The 27846-nt window shown below is 44.3% G+C and overlaps 1 protein-coding gene across 3 annotated transcripts; it reads right to left on the reverse strand.

Moving 5' to 3' along the window:
* On the reverse strand, positions 1–27611 carry siah1 (siah E3 ubiquitin protein ligase 1). Of its 3 annotated transcripts, none has more exons than XM_078283099.1 (6): positions 27495–27611; positions 12446–12502; positions 4471–4652; positions 4001–4297; positions 1968–3039; positions 1–159 (listed from the first exon to the last, which is right to left on the reverse strand). In XM_078283099.1, exons 2-5 carry the CDS (start codon positions 12453–12455, stop codon positions 2668–2670), a joined length of 861 nt encoding a protein of 286 aa, XP_078139225.1. In that variant the 5' UTR covers positions 12456–12502; positions 27495–27611; the 3' UTR covers positions 1–159; positions 1968–2667. The 3 variants fall into 3 exon arrangements, with proteins under 3 accessions (XP_078139225.1, XP_078139224.1, XP_071761906.1); XM_078283098.1 differs by lacking the exon at positions 1–159 and adding an exon at positions 193–675; XM_071905805.2 differs by lacking the exons at positions 1–159; positions 27495–27611 and adding exons at positions 193–675; positions 16304–16338.
* Between the last annotated feature and the right edge of the window lie 235 nt (positions 27612–27846).

A 27846-nucleotide genomic window follows, 5' to 3' on the forward strand; every position in this document is an offset into this window, starting at 1 on the left:
TGAGACATCAGAGCATGTTTTCCTCCAACAGCTGAACATTTTATGAACAATCTGAAGAAATGGCAGGCTGTCATTAGAAGTATACAGGCAGATAAACTGACACTCTGATCTGGCATCAGTATCAGATCCAGACATCCAGCAGTGGTCAGGCTCCGATGCCTAAAATGAAAGCAAAGGAGAAGTGGCACCGGGTATGAAAAAGATAGATTTATTTAATGACAAATTAAAACAGAAAAAAAAAACAAAAATAAAAGTCAAGGAGTTGAAGGAGAGCAGCAACATTACTGAGACTCCACGTGAAGAGCAGGGAGAGACGATTGGCTTGACCTCCCTCCCTCCTCATAGACAAACAAAAAAAATAAAAATAAAATAAAAACAGACTTGCCCCACAAACAGAAGGACAGAAAGACAGATGGACAACAAGAGAAAACAAACAATCCAACTCAGAAAACAACCTTCGGAAGAACGACACAATTTGTTTTTAACTACAAACACTGAAGTTTAGCCACGAGTTTTACAACTGCCTTTTTCATTTTTGTTTTTAAAAGTCATTACAAAAAATGATAATTATGATAATCTCCATTTAATAATAATAATAGCAACGTTGTAACGGTAGAAACTGTCCCTCGTTCCTGGTTTGGTGGTCAGTCAGTCAATCAGTGGTTGAGGCCGAGGCTAGAAGACGGAGCGAGAGAGAGATGGAGGGAAGGGAGAAATAAAATGAGAGCGAGAGAGTCGAGTGAAAAAGTGAGCGGGCGTCTCTAGCCAAATGTCCATCTCTCTCACACACACACATACACACAAAAACACCAGGAGTTCTTCTCTCTTCTCATTCAAAAAGAAAAAAAAGGACAACTAAAATAATTAAAAAAAGAAACAAAAAAACAGATTTAAACAATAAATCACAAAAAGGAAAAAAAAGTTTTAACTTTGACTCAACTGCTGAAATGCACTGTTTTTTTTTTCCTCTTTCTAAAAAAACAAAAACAAAAATTGCCATCATTTATATACCCCTCCCTACCTCGGTCAAAATGCTCTGACACACACTTATAACCCCCCCGCTATCCCGCCTGTTCCTGCCCCCTGGACCACATAAGCACAATGTGTGTAAGGAGCGACTGTGTGTGTGCATGTGTGTGTCTGAACTCCACCAAAAAAAAAAAAAACAAAAAAACAAATTTCATTCCAGGGCTGCTGTAGCTGGGCCCCATCTTAAATCCATACAGTACAAGAGCAGAGTCTGTTCTAACATCAATCAATGACGACAGTCAACTATTTAAGAGCATCCGACACGCAATCCTTAGCCTCGGACTAGACTGGACTGGACTGGAGACTGCGAGGAAACCACATGAGCCGGGGTGTGGGCCGAATTGACGTTTTGGGTTCTAGTCCCAGCCACAGATGTAGACAGACAGCCGCGGTCCAAGCTCCATTACTGCAGATCCTAGGTTCCGGTCCCGGTCATATTTGGACACCTATGGTGATACGAGTGCTGCAGCCATCCATACCTATGGGTCACCTTTAAGGCCCGGCCACAGCTAGCTATGGCTATGGGTTCCAGTCCCAGCCATCGCTAGCTATGTCAGCCGCAGATAAGGATGAACACCCACAGTCCTGGATTTGAGACCCGGCAATAAATAACTATGGATACAGATGGATATCTGTGGTTCTGGGTTCCAGTCCTAGCTAATCATAGATAGAGACAGCCGACCATGGTCCAATTTCCATAGAAATTGATAGCCATGGTCGTGGTTCAATACATAATGGATTCCCACGAGCAAAGTTCAATGATATAGCGGTCTCTCTGTGGTCCTAGATTGCAGCCACGCCCATGGTTCTAGCCCTATAAGTGTCGGTAGCGCGTGAACCGTTGAAGCCAGGAGGTCTGATGGGTAATGAGGTCTATTACAGAAAGAAGGGAAGGGGAGGGGGTAGAGGTGGGGGAAGCTTGATAGCTGGCTAGCTACCTAGCACTGACCAGGAGTCCGTGTTGTGAAATATAACGTGAGCCTTCTTCACTATGTGGCCGTCAGTGCGGAGAGGGCCGCTCAGTGGTGACCAGCCTCCAGCATCGCTCAGTGAAGGCCGGAGCGCTGTAGTGTCTGAAATGTCTGAGGATGACGGAGGGAGAGAGAGCACGAAAGAGAGAGAGAGAGAAAAAAACACTAAAATAAAAAAGACAAATGGGGAGAGGCAGAGTGAGTGGGGGGTTGGAGAGAGAGAACCACCTCGAAGAGAGAGGCGGCGACCGAGAGCGAGACAAGAGTTTGACAAGCGAGTTAGACCAAACAGCTTTTTTAGTTTGTGTGTTTGTGACCAAGAGAGGGAGAGACTGCATGTGCGTGCACGAGTCTCACATATATATGTGTGTGTATAAGTCTATAGCCATCACTACACAATTACGTCCACGTGTGTCCACCCATCCATCCATTCATCCATTCACCCGTCCATTCAGCCATCCATCCATCCATTCATCCATCCATCCCACCCCCTGGGCCCCCATGGCTGTCCAATCAGACAGTCCGTTTTGACCTCAAGTCAAGTCTGTCTCAGGGGGTGTGGGGGTGCGGAAGAGAGGGGGCAGTGTGGGGCCACATTTTGATTTGACCCCTGAAAATGCCCCCTGAACAACCTGTGACTTTTTGACCCCCCTGTCTTCACAAGGTCTTAGCACATGGAGATGGTGACGTTGATGCCCAGGTTGCCGTTCTCGGCGAACAGCTGCGCGATGGACGTGTCGAACACCAGGCAGTCGCTGTTCATGATGGCGGTGGCGATGCCCTCGTGGATGGAGCGCGGCGTGGCCTCCCAGGTCAGCCGGCGCCGGTGCCCGTTCAGCTCCAGGCGGTAGGCGAAGTTCTCCGCCTGCTTGCGCGTCCCGATGAGCTGCACGATGGCGAAGAACTGCTGGTGGCCGTCGTACTTCTCCTGCTTCTCCAGCACCAGCATGAAGTGGAAGCCGAAGCAGGACTGCATCATCACCCAGTCCACCGCGCCCGGCAGGTTGATGTCTGTGGCCAGGAACACAATGTCCTCCCCCTGGACAGAGAGACAGACTCAGGTTATACGAGTTTATCCATATATATCTTTTATTGAATGTACCCAACTGTTGCTGAGATGTTTGGGTAGTCATATGGTTAGAATAAACAAAAGGCCTCCCGCCACCAGGATACGTCCTGGCATGGCAGCAATAGCTGCCAATGCTGAAGACAATAACTTGGAAGGGAGTGTCTGTGTGTTGGTAGATGGGACTGGGTGGTGGCTTTAATTTCAGTAAGAATTATGATCATGTTAAAGAGGCGTGCTGTTTCCTAGCAGACACAATACAAAATTCAAGTGAAAGAAAGTGTAGAGAAAGTCTGTAGACAGAGCTAATGTTACTATTTTTGTAATAGCAAACAATGTTAGCAGGTCTACTTTGTGGTCTGCGTGGGTGTGCACCTTACACTCATGAATATGCAAATCAAAAGCTAACATGTAAAAAGTAGCCTAAAGCTGGGGCAAAAAGCACACAATACTCTGGTCACAATTAGTTTTTGTGTTGGGTAAAATGATCAAAACCTTTTGTCACAGATTAATCCCTAATTAATCACATGTATCAGTAAAAGAAACCGGATATCAGCCTGTCAGAGTGTTGAGGAGTCACAACACAGAACCCATGTTTCATTATGGTGGGCTGGATGGCAACAGACACAGCATGCAACGGGGGCAGGACATTTCCATTTTCGTAATAATTTTCCGTGGTGTTAAAGACATGCTTTGCAAGTCTGTCCTGTTTCTAACCCTGCGGAGGGACGAGAGGAAGAGCAAGCCAATATTCATCAAGGCTTTTCTTGATATTCAAGTATTCATTCAATCTCTCTTTCAGCCAAAACACAACTGGTTCTGTCTTCCAGAAGCAATGCCATTTCTTTACACAGGGCTTCTGAATGGGTTCAAAAATCCTCGTTTTTGCTCCTAAAAATGTTGTTGCATACCCATGCCGATGTAGATGCCTAACCTGCAGTGTGGTGATGGACTTGTGCTGGTGCATCAGGTGGGGCATGACGGCGTCCAGGGAGCCCTGCCACTTGCAGGAGGCGCCGGGGCAGGGGCAGGAGTACGGCCGAAACTCGCACAGCTCCTCGTGCTCCGCCTTGTCGGTGTGGGGCAGGGTGACCTCGCAGCCCGACGAGGCGTACTTGCAGGGGAACAGGACGGAGTTGGCCACCTTCTCCATGGCCAGGTTCCTGATGGAGCCCAGGGGGCCTCGGCAGGTCGGGCAGCAGGTAAGCTTGGGCCGGCAGTTGGAGCATACCTGGTGGGGGGGGGACAATGGATAATACTTGTCAGTGTTTTTCCCCCCACAAGTTTTTATTCCCTTGCTGGCGTGAGAAAGGCATCTGAAATCTCGCAGCATCTAAGCGGTACTGTGAACAACTACAGATCTTGGCATGTCTTTAGTTCTTTTCCAGGCCAGACTCTACATACCAGGTGTCCGGACTGGCACTGCAGGATGGGGGGCAGCACATAGTCGAAGCAGACGGGGCACTCGAACAGGCTGGCCAGGTCACTGTTGGAGGCGGTGGTGCCTGACAGGGTGGGCACGCGCTGGGAGGGGGGGCACTTGGAGGTTCCTGTGGGCAGCGCGGTGGCGGTCTGGCGACTCATTTCTGGTGGAGGGAGAGAGACGGAGAGGCCTCGTGTTAAAAGTTATCGGTAAGTCTTACGCCTATTAAAGTCTTTGCATCAGAGAGAGGTGTGACAGACGGTCTAGAGCGGTCCCTTCCTTGTAACTTTCCCTGATGACCTCACTCTCTGAACATCTAACAGTTGAGCTAGAGCTACACGGGAGCCATTGGGCGTGAGCCATCAAGTGAACGCTCCCTTTAAAGACGATTGACCCCGCTACACTGGATGTGCTGCAACTGGAGAGCGCCCAGCGTCGAGATTCGGCTAGATCCAATTTCCCATGGCTGACACTGGCGTTCATTCCATTCTGTGAATGGGAAAAATGAACACGGCGGCCACACCTCATTGTTTCTAGTGGCATAATGTGAAATTATGGTGATTTGGTTAATGTAAAATACATAAATTATCCTTTATTATGCCCACTCATTACCAAGCACAATATACATCTAGTATTTTCAGTTTTATGGTAACAAACTTGGTAAATGTTAAATAACCCGTGGCCCAGATTATGATGATTTACATAGAATGCATTAAAACAACATTACTTAGGCACAATGAATCGGGAATAGCTGATGAAATTAGGGCAATGGATGATCAGAACATTATGGACTTGGCAATTCTGTGTGCAGAAGGAGGGAGAGCGTCACAGCAACACAGCGAGACACGCTCCCTCTGGTGTAGCTTCTCTGTACGGGATATGACAGCTAGGGGAATACAGGCCTAGACAACAGAGCTGATCAAGACAGACAGACCAACCGACTGACCAGAGACATGGAAGAAGGCTGTTAGAGAAAAGGATAGCAGATAGGCAGGCAGAGACTGACAAGACAGCAGCCTGAACTGTTCTCTCTGAGTGCACCTAGGCTTGTCATATAGTATTCTAGCAGTGAGGTGGACAGCTGAGCAGCACAGAAGGAAAGTGTGGTACAGTTACACGCAGACACTATGAGCTTATCTATTCTTGTCTCTTCTGCGACTATCACCACACATTACAGCTCTTGCACTGAAAGACAAGTGGCGAGGACAGCTACACTTCACAGTAGTCTACAGATTGCTTGCCATATATTCATCTAGCTATCAACAGAACAAACATTTCTGAATTATGTAATGAGTTGTGCACTAGCAGATATTATCCAACAGTGCTACTATTCACCCTCTTTCAAAATTTCTGCGACCAGCTGCAGAATGACATGGAGATTGTAATGCGCTTTAAACCGAGTGAACTGTACAAATATAGCTACGCGTGTATAAAATCAGTTCATTAAACAATACAAAACGGATTTACTGGCTCACAGAGGCAGTCGTTGTGTATATCCACTGGTGTGAATCTCTGTAGCCCATTTCCACACAGCCTAGCAGGCTATGGGGTCATCCAATGACGACTGTTAATTGCTTTTTTGTTTTAGGCCATGGCTGTTAATTCTTTGTTATAGGGTACAACAGAAGCCCATTCTGTCAACAGTTCTGATTATTCCTGCTTGACTGAGAATTAAATCATGAAAAAAATACCCTTCACGCTGTTACCCTATCTTTATTGTGCCCATCTTCATCCAGTAATGCCCATCGTCATCCAGTTTCTCAGGCTTTACTCTGGCTCAGAAAAAGCTTCTCCTCAGGCTCGCTTTGGGTTCGGACAGAAACTGTGTGGGCTATAAGTTCAGGTCAGGTTTGAAATTGTAGGCCTGAGATAAGATCCCGCTCGGACCCATCAGCATCCCTTACTAAGAGGAATGTACACCCTCTCTCTCTCTCTCTATGGCTGATAGCAACGAACAGACAGGAGCCTTATCTGCACTTTATAAACAGCACTACAGGAGGAATGAGCTGAGAACGCATCATGCCCTCTCGGTCTTCTTTTCTCTCCCTCTCTCACACACACACACACACACACACACACACACACACACCCAGAGCCTGCCATACAGACGGGGGTCTATTTTTGTCCCAGCAAGAAGTTAGAACTGTAGAGATTTTCATGGTCACATATATAAAAAAAAAAAAGAACAACCAGACAGTAAAGTGAACTCAGATGTGGTCTGCGTGTGTGCGTGTGGCGAGCTGCTGTTTCCTATCGTGCTGTGCAGTTGCCTTGGTAACAGGTTTGTGGCTAGGAATGGGATGGCCTGTGGAGCATAGGAAAGGAGAGAGTAGAGAAAAGAAGAGAGGGGGGGAAAAAGAAGATGGGGCGGAGAAGAATAGGTATGAGTCGAGGAATGGAGATAGGAGAGGAGGAGCAATAAGAGGAGAAGACAGGAGGATGGAGAAGAGGACAAGGGGAGGGAAGGAGAAGAGAGATGAGGGAGCGTGCAGAGAGGAAGGAACGAGACGGGAAAGTTAGGAATGAAGCGGGGCGAGTAGATAAGAGGTGAGGAGGAGAGAGGAGACAAAGAGGAGGGGGGAGTGTGGGCAGACTTGACGTAAGGAGAAAACAGAATAGGAAGAACAAGGAGAAGAAAAAAAAAAGAGGACAACCGTCCAAGAGAGGACAGGAGAATGGAGAAGGAGAGAAAAGGGGAGGAACAAGATGTGAAAATAAAGCAAGAGTGGGTACAGCAAAAGTGGGAAAGGAGGGTGGGTGGGGAGATGCGAGAAGAAAGGGAAGAAAGGAAGGGAGGGTAAGGAGGATGTTTCCCCAGGTCAGGTCTTTTCTGGGCTGAAAAGACGTTTGGGGGTGTGTGTGTGTGTGTGTGTGTGTGTGTGTGTGTGTGTGTGTGTGTGTGTGTGTGTGTGTGTGTGTGTGTGTGTGTGTTTGTCCCCACCTGCTCTGCTGCCTGGCATGGCTCATCCTTATTATAGCCTTACGCACAGACAGACACAGCACAATGAGACCCAGAACAGAGACAAGAGGGGAGAGACGAGACAGGACTCCGGAGAGGAGAAGAGAAGAGTAGAAAAGGTGAGTAGAAGAGAGGGGAGGAGGTGTGGGAGGTGAAGACAAGGTAGGAGAAGAGAAAGAGGTGGCGAGAGCGCAGAAATATGTAGAAACAGAGTACAACATATTATTAAATTAACAACAGCCACCAGCCAAATGCTGCCAAATCTCTGTCTGTGGCTGCTCAATTTGTCCAACTGACCAGCCACTTTGGTAGCTAGTCAACAATAATTTTGAGGTCTTATTCAATTTATTAAAATAAAAACACTTACTTGGCTGTTACAAGAGGAATGTGGCTGGTGAATAAAAAAAAGAGTTACATTTCCTTCCCTGGAATAAGGAATTGACCAAGGGAGAATCGAGGAATTTTTGACTAGAATTCTCTACTTGTTTCCTTGGCATGGATGCTAAACAAATTGTTGGATGTTTGTGGCTATTACAACATTCAACTCCCCAAATCACTTCTAATCGGAGGATGCTGTTTTCTTACCGTTTTTTCCATTTTCTTTCTTTTTTTGGGGGGGGGGGGGGGGGGGTCGTGATTATACCACTACAGGTATGCCCCGAAGTTTTGAAGGGAAAGAAATGCCTCCTGGTTCTAAAATATGTAACGTTAGTGGTGGCTACTACAATATTTTAATGTTCTTACTGGTTGCGTGATCAAATATTTGTGATGTGAGAGAATTATCCAACGTTACTCATTCTCAAATGTAACCTTATTAGACAAGTAGACAGGCAGGAGTAGTGGAGGGAGTGGAGCAGGAGAGCAGAGTGAAGCAGGAGAGAGGGCAGAAAGTGAGGAGAGTGGAGTATGTTCTAAAGTTTGTTTTGCAGTCAAGTGTCAATTTATTTCATATTTTTTAATTACCTATTGATATTCACTCCGACCGCGCGCGCACCACCCAGGTACAACAAAACCCTTTCCCCCCGCTGCTAAAAAAAAATCCTAGAGGAAACACTGATATTGTTAGGCTAGATGTCCATGTCTGTTGGTGAGACAACTATTACTACTAATAACAGTAATAATGTCTATTTGTAAAATCTGTTTTGGAAAGTGCTAAAAACTGCTTTCATACAAACGTAACACCACCAATAAGGAGTGCCAGTGCTGCTACAGAAGAGACCATTTTAAATCTCAGTGATTTGTCACATCCTGTTTGAGATTTTTTGGCCACTCCTAGGACGTTTTCGGGTCAACCAATAAGCATGTGGACAAAATGTGGTGCTTTGATCTACAGCATCATTTCTCAGATAAGCTCCCCTACTACGTGTAGTTTGGGAGCTGGCAGCGCTGTTAGCAGGCAGACCTTCCTGTAAGCACATCTGCTGGGATAAAGCCTCTCTGCACGCGCACACACACGCCAAGTACAGAGGTAAAAAACGGATCTAGTGCGAAACACTATTAGCTAGCTGTCCCTGTGGCTGCCTGCCTGCCTGCCTGTAAACACATCTGCTGTGATGGAGATAATGCCATACCAGCTATTAATAGCCCTTCTTAGCTAGCTAGCACGCTAGCAGCAGCACTTAGAGCAGTGGGGCCAAATTAGCTTAGGACACTCAGCTAGGCCAAGGCCAGGGTCACAGTCAGCTAGCATGCGAGGCTAATGTAACTAGCCTAGTGTAGTTCAACATAGGCTATAACTAGCTTGACCAATACAGCTTGCTAGCATGCATGACTAAAATCTGGGAGGATAACACTATGATCACAGTCAGTCAGAATCTGTGGTGGAAAACAGGCAGTGCATTGTTTCCTGTAGGAGTTTTGGTAACAGGCAGCAGGGATAACTTTGTTGCTGGGACCAAGGTGAGCAATGTTTCCAAAGGTTGGCACATCACTTTGGCACTGGGGGGGCTGTGCGAATAATGTTCTCTATTCCTCTATTTAGTGTATTCAAATAAAAATGGATTTCATATTGGTTTAGTTGTGTGAGGACCCTATCTAACTACGCTATTATTTTGGTTGCATTTTTATTGACATTTCATTCAGTAAGCTCAGTATCAACATTACCCTAATCCAACTGATTGTCACTAGTTTCGTGAAGCAAATAAAACAGCTCAACATATCTTGTAGGCTAATTTTAAAACTTTGCCTCTCTATTCAGCTCACAGCACAACTCGAAAGAAGACAACTGACCAATACCATGGTTGGTGTGTAAATGTACGGTGTAAATGTAAAAGTGCCTGAAAATGCTTTTTATTTAGATACTTATCATATTTGGAATAAATGTACCTTAAATGCCCTTTGTTTTGGTGAGACCCGATGATGAATTTTCATTGAATTTACACTTTTCTAACAGTGGAGGCAATTTGCCAGCTGTGTGTGTGTGTGTGAGAGTGAGTGAGTGAGTGTGTGAGTGAGAGAGAGAGAGAGAGAGAGAGAGAGCGAGAGCGCACACCGGAAAAATACTGCCCTTCACCTGATGTTCTTTTAACTTATTAACATAATATAATTATAGCCTACGTGGGGTTTCTGCTATGACTACCGTATTTCCACAATTAAAAGCCGGTACTCCACTAATTTAGCCGTGCAAGTCACTGAATTTTCTACAACACGGTCCTGCAAATATTTCACAATAAAAGCCTTGTGCTAACAAATGAAGGGATTCTGTCCACAGAAACGTTAGAGGGCTTTTAATCTGAAACAGAAACAGGAAGTGTTGAGTTAAAAAAAAATATATATATATTTTTTCATGTCTGTGACATATTCTACAGATATAGACATTGAAACTGTATTGAAAGGTGTAATGTTGCTGGTATGATGTCAATATGACTATCAACAGATCATTTTCACTGTCTATTTTTGCTGAAAACCACGCGCGTCACGCGGAAAAAATAGGCGACACGCCGAATCTCTAGATGAGCCGCATCCGCGCCTGAGCTGTGCTGCTCACGCGGGCTGTGTGGCTGCTCTAACCTGTTAACATGGGCGCCGAAATGAAAAGCAACAGGTTCTGCGACGCACACGCGCTGCTCAGGTAGGCGGTGTGGCCCGGGCGTTAGGGGTGCTGCTGTCGAATAGGGGACACTGTAGTACAGATTTATGACATGCTTGCCAGCTAGAATCAGCGAGAGAGTGGAAGTCGGACAGGAATCTCAGTGTGCATGTGTCGCCCTGCCAATCCTGACTGGCTGTGACCATAACAGCTTTCCTCCAGCTCTCCCATAACAGCCTCCAAAGGGTGCTGATGGTATCTAGTTAAAACTAAACGGGCTAAAGGATTCTGAGTGCAACGCAGTCAGCAGACTTACTGAATGATAAGATGAGAGGCATGACTATACATACAATACTTAAATAGATCAGCACTGCACCTCAACCAGGAGGCCAGGAAGGGGGCATGTTTGTGAAGCCATGTCCCAGAATCCAGAGATGTTGAGTGGCCATACCCAACACTCACTGAGGCAAACCTAATGCCAGTAAAATTATTAGTGAGTTAAAGTAATGGCTTTTTAATTCAGCCACAATATACGAGTTTAATCCCATTTCAGGTTAATGTTTCATTGTCTCAAGTAATATTATGGTTCACAATCAGGCAGGAGACCACAATTCACTGGTGCGCTGCCATCTTAGACAAAGCTGATTGGTGGAGCCGAATACAGGCTCCTGGGATTTGCATACCAAAATGCCACCAACGTGGCAGCAACAAGCTATGGCAGAATGGCTGCAAGACTACGGAAAAATAGGTTTCATGCACATTAGGAAAAAACAGAGGCTAAATCTATTTATTATGTAGATCAGTGGTTCTAACAAATTCTTTATATGTACTCCTGCCACACACACTCACACTTTAACAAAATCTCTGCTGGCTAACACTACAGCTACAATAGCCAGCTGGCAGCACATGGGGCTAAAACAAGTAGTAACATGCACAGCTAAAATGAGCATGCAGGGGGATAAACATAGCATCACTTTTTCAGCCAGCACATGGGGGCTAAGAAGTGACACCCCTAAGATAATAGCGAAGGACAGACAGAAAATGCCCAGGGCCTTTTTGTTGCTAACAGTTAGCTTTGAAACGGCTTTTACAGTCCATTGAATTTATGGTTTACAAGGCTTCTGGGTTTTGGTTTAAGAGTGTGGAGAGTGGTGAGAAACAGTGGCTCATTAGAGATGATATGTCCCCAGAGAGCCTTTATACATACACCAAAATCTCACATTTTACTCTGGTACACACACACACACACACACACACACACACACAGAGAGACAGGAAAAGACAGGGCACAAGAAAGTGCAAGAGGAAGTACAAAACAAAACGAGAGAACAAAAGTGTGACAGAGGGCAGTGGACACATTGTTCTGTGTTCACAGAGGGGCTGGAGAGGCAGAAAGAGACAGAGCGAGTCAGTTAACCAGTTAGAGAGAGGGCAGTGGGCACACAGTGCTCTGTGTCAAGGGGGTGTGGGGATAGATGATGACACGAAAAGAGGAGCAGAGAGAAAGGGCAATTGGGCACACAGTCGTCTGTGTTCAGGAGGAGCTAAATGGAGGCAGTGCATACAGCTTTCTCTGTTTAGTAAAGGGAAGAGACAGAGTGAGAGAGGCCGATTATGCCAGGGGATCCGTGTACATTTTCAATCCAAAACCTAAACGAAAAGCTGAGTAACAGTCAGAGAGAGATGGCAGGCTGCACACAGTTCTCTGTGTTGCAGGAGGGGTAAATGGTGCTGCGCAGGTGGAACATATTGGACGTCCCAACACCGCATGTAGGAAACGGCACATGCTTTGGCTCATACCCACCACCAGCCTACAGCTGACGTTATCGAGACAGATAGCAAGAGACAGAAACAGGGTCGGAGAGGCTACTGAAGGAGCTGTTGTAATCATCACAGCCATAATACACAATTGCAGATGGGCAGGGAGACAGAAAGAGAAAAACAAACAGACAGAAAGATAAATACACACCTTCGTCCATAAGATTCCCAAATAAGGCTTTCTTCTTCTCTTGAAATGTGGGGACCTCTGAAAAGAGAGAAGAAAAAAAAAAGGTAAACAAACATGATTTTCAGAAACTATTCCAAGCTACAACATATTGTCAGGGAATCACACCATCACACTGGGGTCAAATGCCTGTGAACCATCCAAGACAAACACGAAATAGGGCCCTATCCTTAGTGATTTGCAGAAATTATGTGCAACAGAATCTGGGTTTAAAGACAGAGCTCTGACACAAATGCAGAAAACCATGGTTGAATTGTTGGCTTTAAGGAAATTGCCATAGACATAGCAAAGCATTTGATATTTTGTGTACTTTTCCATCAGGTACAGATAAACAGAAATGCCCATATCATGATGAAAGTATTCTACCACACACTGAAAGGCTTCAGAGGCTACTCATTATTTATATGCGTTTAATATTTCTTTAGTAGAACTATCAATCCATTGGAGCGAGAAGCACGTTTTGCCTTCAGGCTTCATCAGGTTCAATAGATTCCAGCTGTTTGGCAAAAGTCATGTGACCATATAGTGTACATTTTTTAAACACTGCACCGTTTACTATGAGATTCTTTTAAGGCGTATTTATACTCATGCTCACATTTCATAAAATATCAATACAGGCTTTTGAATCAGAACACAATTTTATGAAAACTTTGTAGGCGAGTTGGAGCACAGCTGAACCTGCCTGGCCCTATCAGAATCAGTATATAGTGTATAACTGTTACAATAACTGTTATTATCCCTTTGTCTCGTCGACTTTTTCTACCCTGCACCCTTTCCACCTTCTATTTAAGCTCTATAGAACAGAGAGCTCACAAAACACCTTAATGCTATACTAATCGATCCAAACTTTTCAAATCGATGCAGTTGGCTTTCCAACTTCAAATCGATGTGGTTCGATCACGATGAATTGCTTTTTTTTTTTACACCCCTACTCGTTAACTGCTTGTCAGCTCACATATGAAACAGCTCTAATTTCCATGATGACAAATCTATTTTCTATGGCAGCCATCTAAAGCCAAAACACCATAATGGGCCAAGAAGGGCGCTGCCTATCCAGTCCAATTCTATAGACAGAACAGTGCTCATTCAACACATTCAAGCCACTTACTGCACTGCTAATGCAAAATACATTAGACCGCACTTATAAAAACACATTGATTGCTGTCCTGCTGTCAATTTCCTCCCTACTGTTTTCCCAGCACTGTCTATACATATTTCATAATGCAGATAAAGCTCCATCCATGTTGAAGTCTGTGCCTCTTAACTACTGTTTCAGAGCTACAATATGCTGATGCAAGGCCTATTACTCTCCAGACCTGACCAGCTAGCTAAACTGTGGTCACTGACAGAGTCTGATAAGCTTGTTCAGGGCTCTCACTCCATAGGAAGTCATTATCAAGGGCATTATTGATCCAACGGCAAAAACGCATGTGCTTTCTGGGAATTTAGAGCATTCAATTGTGACATGCCAGTGTAATTAGGAATTTGTTCCTTCAGATTTCAAACAAATGTGTACCATTTTGTACTGATTTGTGAACAACCAGTATTGGCTGATAATACAGGAACACTGATAGCCTATATCAGCCTGGACCTACTATATTTCTGACGTCCGTCATGCTCTGACACTCCAATGTCAAAGGTTAGCTTACGTTGGTGAACAAATGCCTTGCTGAATGCACCTCAGGTTTAACAACCCTGTAGGTTAGGGTTAGTCAAGCGTGTTAATTTGTCGTGTAAGTATTTTAGTACAGCGTCACAGGTTATACAAGTCTGGTGATGTTCTTTTTATCCATGTTCTGGCAAGCTGTGTTTTTAAAATCAGAGCCCAGTAAGAGGCTCGCACCACCATTGTAGCCTCTGCCACTTACTCCTGCAATAGAAGCTGTTAAATGATTGCTACAGTAAACAGGAGCAGAGTCCTTAATATAAGCGAAAAACGGCATCTACTCTTCTTTTACAGCTGTAAAACAAAATAAACCTTGAAATTACCACTTCAGAAGTGATTCTCTAAATCCTAATATGGTTAACATAATACATTTTGTTCTGTTCCTGGCCATAGTGTGCTGTGAGTGTGTGATCAGTATTATGAGGTCAAGTGAGAAACACAATAAGAAGTTGTGGATATGGGAGGTAATTAACCGGATACACTATGTCTGTGTATGTATATACTATCAACAAAACGAAGCCACCACTACCAGCATGTGTATCACTTTCCTCTCTTCTACTCACGGTGTTAAATTTTTTTGTTTTTTTTACACAATACAGCAGGTGTACCAGGCAAAGTAGAATAGTCTATACTTGCATGCATTCTTATGTCAGTTTATAGTTCTGCACCCATCCACAAGTCCCGTGATGCTCCGAGTTTGTGATCAGACTGTGCATCATGTGTTCCAATGAATGAGACATTATGACCAACATAAGGTTTCACCATCACCATCAGTCATTAAGATTTAGGCTAAGCTTGAGATCAACAATGTTGGACTAATGAAATAGCACACATTGCAGGCATCCACCTAGGAGGGAAAAGTAAGATGCATTTCCATGCATCTACACCGTTTCTGGTTGTCAAATGTTAAAAAGTTCCCATTTTCAAACACAAAGGTAAACTGATTATTCATCTCCATCTGAATATTGGTGGTGTTTTTCTCTTCCACTTGTTGCACACGGCACATGAAGCACTTTCTCTTGTGACAAGATCTGTCTCAGTTAAATATATCTGAATGGGCTGCAGTGCATAATGAAAAACTAAATACATTTACTTTAAGTCAGCCTAGTTAATATGCAGAATGGAGCCATGGCTATTCACACACACACACATTCAATAATTATTTGTTGTGCATCTTACAATAATATACAGACGACAGCCATTATTCGAGTTGGCAAAACAGATGCTGGTAGGCCAAAAATGAAAACCCTGCACCCAGTACACTGAGTCAAATAGAGATAAAGGAAAAGGAGGTGGGCAAGTACTAGCTTGCCTTGAACAACACACAAACACACATTCACGCACCCTGAAAGCAGACATAGGCGCACACACACAAACACCTACAGCACAACAAAGAGATGGAAATGGATACAACAGAGGGATGTACAGGCAGATATCAAAGAGTGATGCTGAATGACTGTTGGGCAAAGACTGAAGCCAAGAGAGAGAGGTGGAAATGAAAGTACAGAGGCAAAGAAAGACAGAGACACAAAGACAGAGAAAGGGAGAGAAAGACAGGTGGCAGGGAGGGGGAGAAAACAACTGGGAGAGAAAGACAGAGATACAGAGAGAAAAGGATACAGAGGGAGACGAGAGAGAGAGACACATACACAAGAGATAAATAAACAGAGAGCAAGAGGGGTGGGGGAGGCAGAAAACAAGCTGGGCTTCAACACAAACAACATGCCATTCTTTGTTCTCAACGCATGCCCCACTCTTCTCTCAGTCTCTCCAAACACACACATTCACAGTGGACATACACGCTGCCGCACATAACCCGCAACGCACACATACATTGTTGCTTAAAGCACCTTCTCTACACGCCCACGCACACGCTCTTCGACATGCATTCTGTCACACGCGCGTACACTCCTGCTAGCCAAGCTCCCACTGGACAAAGTAGCAATTCATCAGCCTGCAGCGTACAGAGCTACAGCTGGCCTGGGCACAGGAATTTACGACACTTTACAACACCTTGGCTGCAGCTGGACAAGGACAGGCCTGTGCATGTGTGCGCGCGCATACATTATGACACTAAGCTGATAAGAAAGAGGGGATCAATGTATCCAAATGTGAGCGTGCATGTGTTTGCGTGTGTCCTTTAAGTACCCATTCACCTTTAGTCCTGTGCACGTTTCTGGCGGCTACACATGAGAAGAATCTGAACAAGGACTTCCAGGCTGGAGCTCGCAGTGCTAGGCTAGCCGGCTTCGATTTCACTTGGACCAGAGACATAGGGGTAGAGCAATCACGCAGCCCCTCATCGCCATATTCCTTTGGCCTTTTCCATGGAAACCAAACACTGTTGCTGCTGCTGCCCTAAACATAACACAAAACAGAGGATCACATTTCCTTTTCCTCCCACTCGTCCCCCATCCAGAGAGACAAGCTCATGAAGGTCCAGGGCAAGTCGCCATGAAGGAATGGGGGCTGGAGCAAACGGAGAGCCTGGACAGCCAAAAAGATAACAGCCCAAGAGAGGAGGAGAGAAGGCGATGAGATGAGAGGAAGACCCCCTGTGTTTGTATGTCCTTGTAATCCAAAAAAGTTCCACAAGAAAATATCAGACTACAGCTCCAAGGTCCTCCAGTCAGCAGAACGGTCTCCCGTCGTGTTAGTGAAGCAGGCAACCATCAAACCAGCCTATCAAGCCAAATAGAATGCCGAACGTGAAAATGAACATCAAGCAAGTTGCTAGGTGCTTAGGCCGCAGTCCAGAGAGAAAGACGACTCGCTGATGTTTTTCCTTCCACTGAAAGCCTTGCCAATTTTAGTCCGGTCAACAGTCTGCAAGCAGTCTGTCAACGTGTGGCCAACCTGCCACTCCCTGGCTGCATCCCAATCAGCCACTAGGGACCTGTGTAGGGAATATGAGACAGTTTAGCCAAGCCACTGTAGATTTTCCCCCAACACCGGATAATTATCCTTTTACAAGTTCCAGCTTAGAGCAACTTTCTTTTTCCCCAGTGCAAGATCTTCAGGAAAGGTGAGAGTTTAGCACTGCACCACTGTAGCTTTTCAACAGCACATCCTCTTCCAAAACCCTTTTCCAAAATTTCAGGTTTTCAGCGCTAAATCAGAGTTCCCACTGCCAAAGGAGGTTTGGTTTCCATGAAAAAAGAAAAGAAAAAAAACGACTTTTAGGACGTAATAGAGATGCTAGAGCAATAATCCTTACTGATTGGAAAAGAGAGCCCCGCTCTCTCCTGGTCTCCCTGGCAGAATGACAGAGGAGGAGGAGAAAAAGAGGAGCGATGGAACAGGAGAAGGCTGCAGCTCGTGGGAGAGGAAGAGAAGGGGGAACTCCCGAACGAAGAAAGTTAACACAAGGCGGGTAGATGACTGTGCTTTCTGTCACTCACTCCCCGTCATCCCTTCTTTTATTCCAGCGAAGTTCTCTCTGTCCCCTGCAGTGTGGTAGGTGTCATCGCTACTGGGTGTGTGTGTGTGTGTGTGAGAGAGAGAGAGAGAGAGAGCGAGCTAAGCTGGCATCCAATGTCAGCCCTTACAGAGCATGCTCACTCACGACCAGCAGTTTCCCCTTTCTCTCCCCCTCTGTCTCGCCGACTCCCGCTCCAACCACACATCCCCTCTCTCCACCTCCACAACACATTCTTTCTCTCATACATACACTCTTTCACTTGACCTTTACACACTGTTTCGTTGGCCCCCTAAGCCCGTCTGTCTGCGCTATGCTGATGCCTTCTTCGTCAGTATCTCTCCGTCTGCCTCTCTCTCTCTCCGACAGTTTCTTGCTTTTTCTCTCTGCCCCCAGCCTACATATTTTGCCTTGCTTTCTTTCTCCTCGATGGACACTCTCTCGCTCACTTGTGTTTCTTTCTCTCTGCCCCCTCCCTCCACCCCCCTCTCTGTGGTTGAGCGAGTCTCAGATTTCAGCCTTGTCTGGCTGCAGGCTGTACCACCAGCTGCCCTCACTGACACCATACCTCACTTTCCCACTGACTTTTCTTTTCGCTATTTCCTCCTTTTGACTTCCTTCACAATTTGTTGTTCCCCGCAACGTAAGGGTGGAAGAGGGGTGGGGGATATGAAACGGTCTGTTTGTTCGTTCATCACACACACACACACACACTATATCTCAGACACTGCTGAATGGATTTTGATGAAACTTGGAGGAATGATGCATCTCAGCACTAACTAAATGGCATTTTCAAAATTACACTGATTAGCCCAAGATGGGCGCTACAATTACAGGTCAAAACAAGGTGACATATTTGATACTGAATGGCCCAGAGGGGTGCTGCATCATCATCGTCTACCTCTTTCTTTTCCCTTACCCAGGCTCACCCTCTCATGCACGTACACACACACACACACACACACACACACACACACACACACACACACACACACACACACACACACACACACACACACACACACACACACACACACACACACACACACACACACACACACACACACACACACACACACACACACACACACACACACCTGAGGCAGCCAGGAAAGAGAAGCCCAAGTGAAACCAAAATATCACCCTGAACCAGAATCTGTCTGCAGGAGAGAAAGTGATAGCTAGCTTAGTACAAACAGAGAGGGAAAGCTTGAGACACTGGTATTACCTCTACACCATCAGGGCACAATTGTTTTTTCTTTATCTATACTTCTAAAGATGCTAAATGGTAAATGGACTGCATTTATATAGCGCTTTTCTAGTCTACCGACCACTCAAAGCACTTTACAACAATGCCTACATTCACCCATTCACACACACATACACCGATGGCGGCAAGCTACCACGCAGGGTGCTGGCGCAACCATTGGGAGCAATTTGGGGTTCAGTATCTTGCCCAAGGACACTTCGACATGCGGACTGGAGGAACCACCGACCTTCTGATTAGTGGACGACCCGCTCTACCTCCTGAGCCACAGCCGCCCCTAGGTACTACATGTGCTAGGTGTGGCATATCCAATATTTCACTGAGGTTTGTGGTGGCGACACATTGCAACTCATTCTAACCCACCCCACAACCATACTTTCTAGTAAGAGAAAGTGGTAGGAGCACTAGGCTACACCAGGAGAAATGTGTGCAAAGGTGTGGATTCACCGATACTGGTCTGACTGGTTTAGTGTCATGTGTGTGGCCGTGTCAATGTTAAATTACAAATCTAATGTAAAACGTGGCACACTGACGCAAAAAGTCGAAAAGATAAAAACCACGTGGGCATGATAATAAAAACTCAAATTACCTCAGTGTCACAGTACCCTGTTAAACCCCTGTTATACGCCCTGGCAATAAACAGAGTGCTTCTGCATGTTCAGGGATGTTTTTCAAGTGAAATTACAAGGGGGAAAAAAAATAGACAGTGATATGAGCCTGCTACTAATCACAAAGTTATCCCTAAGCAAAAGAGTGTTGTGCTCCGCAGAGCTCTGAAGTGCCTTAAGGACAATTCCAGCGTGATTGGAGTTGTTGCTCATTTCCTGTATTCCCTTACTGTTTTACATCACTGTAGATCGTTTATCATGTTATGAGTAGGGCTGACCCTAATGCCATATTACAGGCTTCAAATACTTGTTATTTATGAATGAACACTCAAATACTCATTCTCAATAATAGCATGGCATGTTCAATATAATATTAGAATAAATATTTCTTAACGAGGCATTGCAACCGAATCCTCAAAGCCTGAACCGAAGGTTCAGTTCGATGTACATCAGGTGAGTGGACACTTTGTATCGATAATGTTGCAGGTGACGGGCAACCAACATGAATTATGTGCCATAGCCTACAACCATACTAGCTGTGTAGCCTATACCAGCCAAGGCACGCCCGTCGTCCTAGCCTAAAGCCTAGTGGATTTTTCTTTACCAATATGTACATATTTCAGATGATCGATCAAAATTGTCGTGCCCCAGTAGTATGCCAATTTCTGGTCGCATACATGGCACTGTACCTTCTTTTCATTGGTTGAAAGTTTCATTTTGCAGAGGAAAACATGGAAATTGGACACATAATGATCCAGAAGAGGTTCTCTTGTTTACAAGCAGAAAACTGAGGTAAGACGATGGGATGGAAAATGTGAAAAATGAGCAAAACAATCATGCTAGAATTGTCCTTAAAGGTAATCTTGGCTTACAGCAGTAGCGATAACATCAATTTCAGTTTCTATCAGCTGACGTGACAAGGACGACACAAAAACACCGTTTTTTTACGTGTCTTCTTGAGCTGACAATTAATCACTAGAATAATCGATTATGAAAAATAACTGCTTGTTGCTGTCCTAAACCACTGTTTGGAGGTAGGAAGTTTAGAATGCATCAGACAGTGTGGGCAATGAACAATAAAAAAAGTTTGTTTATCACCCCATAGCCGAGGATACATTGGGGCTGGCTGCACCCCAAGTTCCAGGCTTTTTCCAATTAGGAGAATGACAGACATTAGGCACACTGACCATCTATTCAAGGAGCTGCTTGGCTTTACTGCTATGGCCAGCTGCACTGTGCTGCTTTATTCTCTTCACCAGCTTTACGCTGCATCTGTTCACATTATCACCAGACAATATACACATATGCAGTCAAAAATTGGGCACAGAGAGCCAGAGACAAGCAGAAACAAATATAGGCACAGAGAGAACACGCAGACAGATTCCAAACACACACAGCTATAAAACAGCACTAGTGACACTAGTCAATGCCCAGAGTGTGTTATTAAAGGGGAAGGGCAGCAGAAACAATGAGCCATCTGGAGCAGGCGGCAGTTCATCACCAGGCTAATAGAGAGACCCAAACACTTCATCACCTACAGCCAAGACCAATGGGTTGGGAGATGTAAAAAAGGATGCCTTGGCTGGGAGACTGTAAAACAAGCTAGGGCAGAGACAAGCACCAGAGAGAGCTATATCCCCATCTGAAATGACTCCATTTACATCCCAGCTTAGACTAACTGGATATAGTAGCTGATGTATGACCAAATTAAAAAAAAAAAAAAAGAAAAAGATTCTTTCTCTGTTAAAAAACAAAAACAAATACATGGTTGGATTACATGAACTCTAAATTTGCGATAATAGAAAGGAATATCACTTGACTTTCATAAGCTTTGGCATTCTGTACTAAAACACTTTGCAACAACATTAACGAGATACCGCTCGTCTCAGAGGTTGAACACTTGACTACAGCTGGCAGAGTTGCTAAACCAGTGGTGCATTTAACAAGACATTTGTTTGCAAACATGAGCCAACATAACCACACTTTAGCCAAGGACGCTTGTGTATGAGCAAATGGATAAAGGATATAGGACGACACTTACTTAAAAATATTGTGAGTAAAACAGGACTGCTGCATCACAAGTCAACTGGGGATAGTGGGATGGAAAGGCCATTCTACATCTTTCAACTGTACAATACTGTTCCCTGCAAAGAGTTTGTTGAGCACGCCTCTGTCAATACTACACCTATTGTGTGTTAAGTTATGATTACATATTAATGCAAGTTCAATACACTAGAGCACAAAAAGTGCATGTTAAGGTACGGTCCTGACTGTTTGCTTTTTGGCAAGTTTAGTACATCAGAACACAGATATGTGCCACAGAGGGCCACACACTAAAAACTCAGACCGATTTGTCCAGGGATGCAAAACGAGTCATTCACAGCATTGGTTTTAGCCTACTTGCTTAAATGACTTGATGTTAAACAAGCTAAGACAAACTGGTCTATGAGTTTTTAGTTATGTGGCAAACCTAACCTCCTATGCTTCTCCTCTTCTATGGATTTTGCCAGCACCTAGACGAAGCCCCAGCTGTGCGGTTGTCACTTCACTTTCTTTTACAGAGATATGTGCCTTGCAGTTGTGTCATGTTTGCATCTTGCTGCAAGTTGAGTGCACTACAGCATACAATGTGTACATTGCCTACATTTAATTCCTCCTTGCCTAACAAAAACAAATGAAGATATTGAAGTAAATACAACTTTTGACTCAATATGGCCCCTAAACATTTAAATAATTCACACAGTCTTGCATCAAAACACGGATTATACACACCATGCATCAATTCACATGCAAATATTTCAGCCGTGCATACTAAATATCCATACAGATACATACAGTACTGAAATCATCAACACTATTGAATTAAAATCGTACTGTGAAGTCCTTGCCAATACAGAGTGCTACTACAAAGTATAAGTAAGCTAATCACTAGACGAATGACAAGCTACTCCAATGCTATTGGGGGGGAAAAGTATTTTTTTTTTGATACTCTATTGATCCCCGACGAGAAATTCTCTTTCTGCTTGCACCCCTTCACAAGGAGGTCAGAACAAGGGATCAACTATAGAATATTGCCCCGGAGCTGGCAGGATACAGTGTGTTGCTCAAGGACTCTTCAGCAGAGCGGATGCTTGCTGACTCAAGGACTTGAGCCTTGATGCTCCGGTATCCCCACTCACTGCACCACCCTGCTGTCCCTCTAATTGCGTTGTTTTTTTTTGCATGTACTTCAGGATCATTGAATTGTATTTCATGACATGTTTCCAGATGATAGTGAATGAAGGTAGCTCATGATACAAGGCTCCAAACTATGTCCCCAAACAAAATACATACAACTACCAACAGGTACTGGAATGACACTGGGAATGGGTCCTGCAGCCAACCCTGGTCCCAAATTTAATCCCTGAATAAAAAATAAATGCGTACAAACATTTCCTTTAGAGGGTAATGCTATTCTTTCTTTTATTTTGGCAGTCACCCCTTTTCCACAGCAGGAAAAACAACTGAGGAACAGAGCAGCTTAGCAGCTCGTTACCATGGAGAAGCCACACAGAGCTGGGATGTCAGGGCAGAGGCAAAACTACCTCCACACACACACACACACACACACACACACACACACACACACACATACATACACTCAGACACACACACACACGTGTCGTAACACATACACTTAAATGTACGCCACATGTGTTCACAACGCGCGCACACACACACACAAAGAGAGCGAGTAGGGACTCCCTTCAGCATTAGTAACAGATCTAGAATTACCTCACTGTTTCAGAGCCAATGAGTCACTCCCAGTCACACACACACACAAACGCACACCCGTCCTGCAGCAGGCTGGCAGAAACAGCTGTCATTCTTGTGAGGAAGGGCTGAGCTCTATTCACTGGACATGTGCTGCTGATGTTCGGCCAGAGCAGTGGCAAAGGGACAGTCTGCTGGCGAGCCAGGCACACGCACACGCATGCACACACAGCCAGGCTCCTGGAGGACTATAGCAGTTTTGTCAACCGACCACAGTGACTTCTGATTAAAAACAAATTAGCCATATAAAAGCACCATTCAGCCAAAATCAGCAATATGATCATGTCAAAAAAATGCAGGATATAGCAGGGGGATTAAGGAAAATACATCTCCACACTGAAGTTGTATGAAGTGCCTCACAACAGTTGGTAGGCTCCTTTAGTGCCTGTTGGTGTGACAAATGGACAGACTTATCAGCCACAGCACTGAGTTAGCAGTTGTTTGTATTGTTGTTAAAGAACCAGCCAACAGCTGCAAAGCTTTCCTGCTTTATAAATCTTTGGTCAAAACAAGCCCTTTTAACCAACTACTGCTTTAATACTGCATTTTAATTTCACTGTGGACTGAAAGACAGAATCTGGAAGTAAGCCTTTTCACATTTATACAAACACGTCCATATGGCATCGATGATGGGTCTGGAGTGCGTCCCTGTGATCCCATTATGGTGTAAATACTTAAATGCTCATCATTTCAGAAACACTGAAGCAGCACATCAGTGAAAACACAAACAATCTAGCATGACTGTGGGCCAGCTAGCAAATGGCCCATGTTAGTGCTCCCCAAAACAGCCAATGCTACACCTCTTCCTGACAGAACAATGTTGATTGACGCCACAGCAACACCCACCTGTCTCTTGTATGACTGAAATGCTGATCCTTCAGTATCATGATACACTGGCTGAGGCAATGCATGAAGCTGCTGAAGTTCATCCAGTTGTCAGTTCCCATCCCTCTAACAGACAACACTGTTACCCACATTGCCACAAAAACTTGCCAGTGTATTATCACATAGACCATTTCTAGCTCCCCCTACACTTGCTTTTGCCATCAGAGATACACAAACTTCCTAACACATAAAAATCCCATACTTGATTTTGAAGTGTTGAATGAATATGAAGATTCTGGTAAGGGTTCAATATGACATACGCTAACATTGGGTGAAAGTGGTAAAGTACAAAAAAAAGCAGTGTATCGGTACTGAAAAAAACATATTTAATACATTTTGTGCATCTCCAAAACTTTTTAAAATAAGAGCAAATAAAAGTGCCTTATATGGTAGGTAATGGTCCTTAAGGTGCTGCTATGTATGGGGCTTAATAGAAGAAGCCCAATGAACACACCTTCATATGGCAAAGCCCAAGTACCTAAAGGTACCTTTTGTTTCTGACAGTGCTGTCAACTTCATGTGCCACCTTGAGAACAGTACAGTCGCCGAGTTTGTGCCAGTATAAATGAGTCAAATTATTTTTTCATCCAGCTAAATGAAAATGTGAAAAAGCTAACTCCCAATAACAGCCTACAAATTTACTATGCGCATTACGACTTCAAAATGAGTCTTTCATATGCATGACACATATTTACACCAAACAGCGCTGCATTTCCTACCTAATGTTCTGTCATCTTGAGTCTGTAAACACCCATCCACACATGAAACCCACCCCGATAGCTACATTACCAACTAAGCCTCTCTAAAAGCTACGGAAAACCCTAGGGTCAAAACAAGTTCAACTCTGCTGCTGCATTACAGACAACCAATATTGTACTGAGCAGACAGCGAAACATCAAGCAACCAATCTTTTGCTCTGGATGTCGAAGCAAAGAATTTTATTGTTGCCGCCAAAAAAAAAAAAGGTTCCTCTACAAGGTTTTGTGGCCATATTTTAGGCAGGGTTCAATTTGGTTCTGGAACCCAGGCTCTTCTACAGTTTTATTCCCAGTATCACTTCCAGTACAGATATTTGGATCCTGGAATATTCTCTAGTGCAATTTAAAAACAAATGCAAAATCCTACAATTCTTCTGGGGTAAACAAGGTATTCTGAAGCAATGCAGAAGTCCTACACCAGTGGCTTTCAATTTTGGTCCTTGGACCCAGAGCCCTGTAGCCATCTAATCTGGGACTGATTTACATCTATAACTAGCTGGTAGGATAGAAAACCAGCAGTACTCTGGGTCCCGAGAACCAGGATTGAAAACCACTGCTCTAGACCACAAATCAGCTGCATAGTGGAGAAAATGCTCTATTTTAGCAAGGTATTAACCACATTTTGACATTTCTTTCAATGTAAAAAAAAAAAAAAAAATGCAGAAAAAGCTGTGGGCACACATATTGAAATACCAGTGTTAAGTAATAACAATTGTAGAACGCAACTCCTATCATCCCTCTTCTCATATGCAAATGACTTTAGATGACACATGACTACTGGGTTCTTCATCTAGGCCTACAGTTTGTACGGACTGCTGTAATACAGTGATGTATGCATGTACGCATGTTTTTATGATTATTAAACAGCACAAACTGGGATTTTCTAATAAATATGTTGTGAAAGCTGTATGTATGCAACATGCAACATGCAGGTTATGTTTACTAACATTACTGTATTCTCCATAGAAGGGATGAAGGCAGCCAGAGAGCTGAGATCACATTCCAATAAACTGATAAATAATAAGGACTATATCTCATTGCCACTAATGAGATGTCAGCCTGTGCAGAATCTGTGCTCACTGAATAATCTGTGTTAGTTAGTGGACAGCACTTATCTCTGCTGCCCTAACAACAATGGTATGTGCACAGCAATGTTTCCCTATACATAGATTTATTTTTGGTGCTTCAAAACACTACCAGACAGGCCCACCACTGAGTCCCAAAACTAACACAGTAACATATGAAAAAGTGTGTAATGTGTTGCATGTGTACATCTTTCCACTACTCAACTCTGAGTCTCCTGCCTACCACCACAGATAATCTAGCAACCTATGGGAAACTCTACAGTGTCTACAGGGGAAAACCTCTGGATTCAGATTTTAAAGTGTCCCTACACACTAACAGTTCAGTCCATTTGAACTGTTAAATTGTCATATTTTTCTCCCACAGCCACAAACCAGGGAGAGTAGTTTTTCAATCCCTCCAATCTAAGATGTCACTTCAACATAAAGCTCCAAACAGAATGAAGAGGAAAATATAGAAAAGGTGTGTAAGCTAGTGCTCAAGATGATTTTCTGATTATGTCAGTACACTTTCACGTGTATAGCAAATAGTATTACTTTAACAAACTGATTTGGATAGAAAAGCTCAACCAATCACAATACATGAATGCACAATCAGGCTCCCTCATTGTATACTGTGATGTCATTATAGTGTTGTTTCTCTGGTTTCTTGCTCTGGAAGCTAGTTTGTGTAAATACTTCCACAGGTGTCCTAGTTAATAAGAATAATAGGTGAACTGTTAAACGGTAGTACTCCCCTACTGGTAATCAGACAGTAATCAATGTTTATCACGGCAAACCAAAGCGCCCTGGGGCATACGAATTACATCTAAAAATCTGACATTCAGTCGTACTCCCCTTTGAGACAGGTCAAACACACACACAGTACATCTCAGCTATCGTCACCAACCACAAACGTTACTTTGACCAAACATTAGTCATCACTTCCTCTACAACCCATCATAGAACCAAGTTATACGGTAACGTTGCAATGCAGTCAAAACAATGTCATGATAGGTTTCTGTTGACCTGAACTAACCTGCTTCGAAAGCAAAATGGCCTAGTCTTGCAGGGCAGACAACGGCGTAGCCTAGCTAGCTTTTACAGACATGCAAGGCCTTGTCCTGCCGTAAAGCAGTAAACCGTAGCATAGCTGGTTCGGTAACTTGTTAGCTTAGCTAACGTTAGTGTATGAACAGGCAAGGAAAGTAACATATTCACGCTTTTCGTGCACCATTACAACGTAAGTTTACCACCGTTGTTGCTCTCTAAACATCTATATCGACAGTGCACTACAGACAAGTGTGCACCTTAAAGCGTCAAGACGCCAAACAAGCTAGCGTTATGGTTAGCCAGCTTTTTGCCAAGCACAGCTAGCTAACAGCCAACATTAGCACCGCGCTAATGAAGGAAGCTAACGTTAGCCAACTAGCTAGCTACCTAGCTAACGTCTGCTAGAGCAGGGCTGTTGTTTTCCCCAACACACACTGCACTCAAAAATCCGATGTGTTTCACTCGCCACGGCAAACCCGCTTACCTCGGATGAAATATCCTTGATTTTATTGTAGCAAAGTGGGTAGATGTATTGCGAGGTGATTGACAAAGGACCTCTCTTTATCGTCTTTCATGCGTTAGCTCGGTGTATCCACATTCGCGCTGCACTTGAAACAGAGACGAGACGCCTGGTGTTAAGTACCAGCCGCTCGGGAGCGCGCACAGTTGTTGAAGTTTGTCGCGGGAGCGCGCCCTGCACGAATCGCAGAGCCGCCAGCACTCCCTACTCCCCCGGAGTCCAGAGCTGTTGTAAGAGGATGTGGATCCTTAGTACCAATAGGCTCAAATGGAAAATCTCCCTCAGTTTTCATTATCCAGTGTTGATGGTTTTAATG

Source organism: Centroberyx gerrardi, chromosome 4, assembly GCF_048128805.1.
Source record: "Centroberyx gerrardi isolate f3 chromosome 4, fCenGer3.hap1.cur.20231027, whole genome shotgun sequence".
NCBI lineage: Eukaryota > Metazoa > Chordata > Actinopteri > Beryciformes > Berycidae > Centroberyx > Centroberyx gerrardi.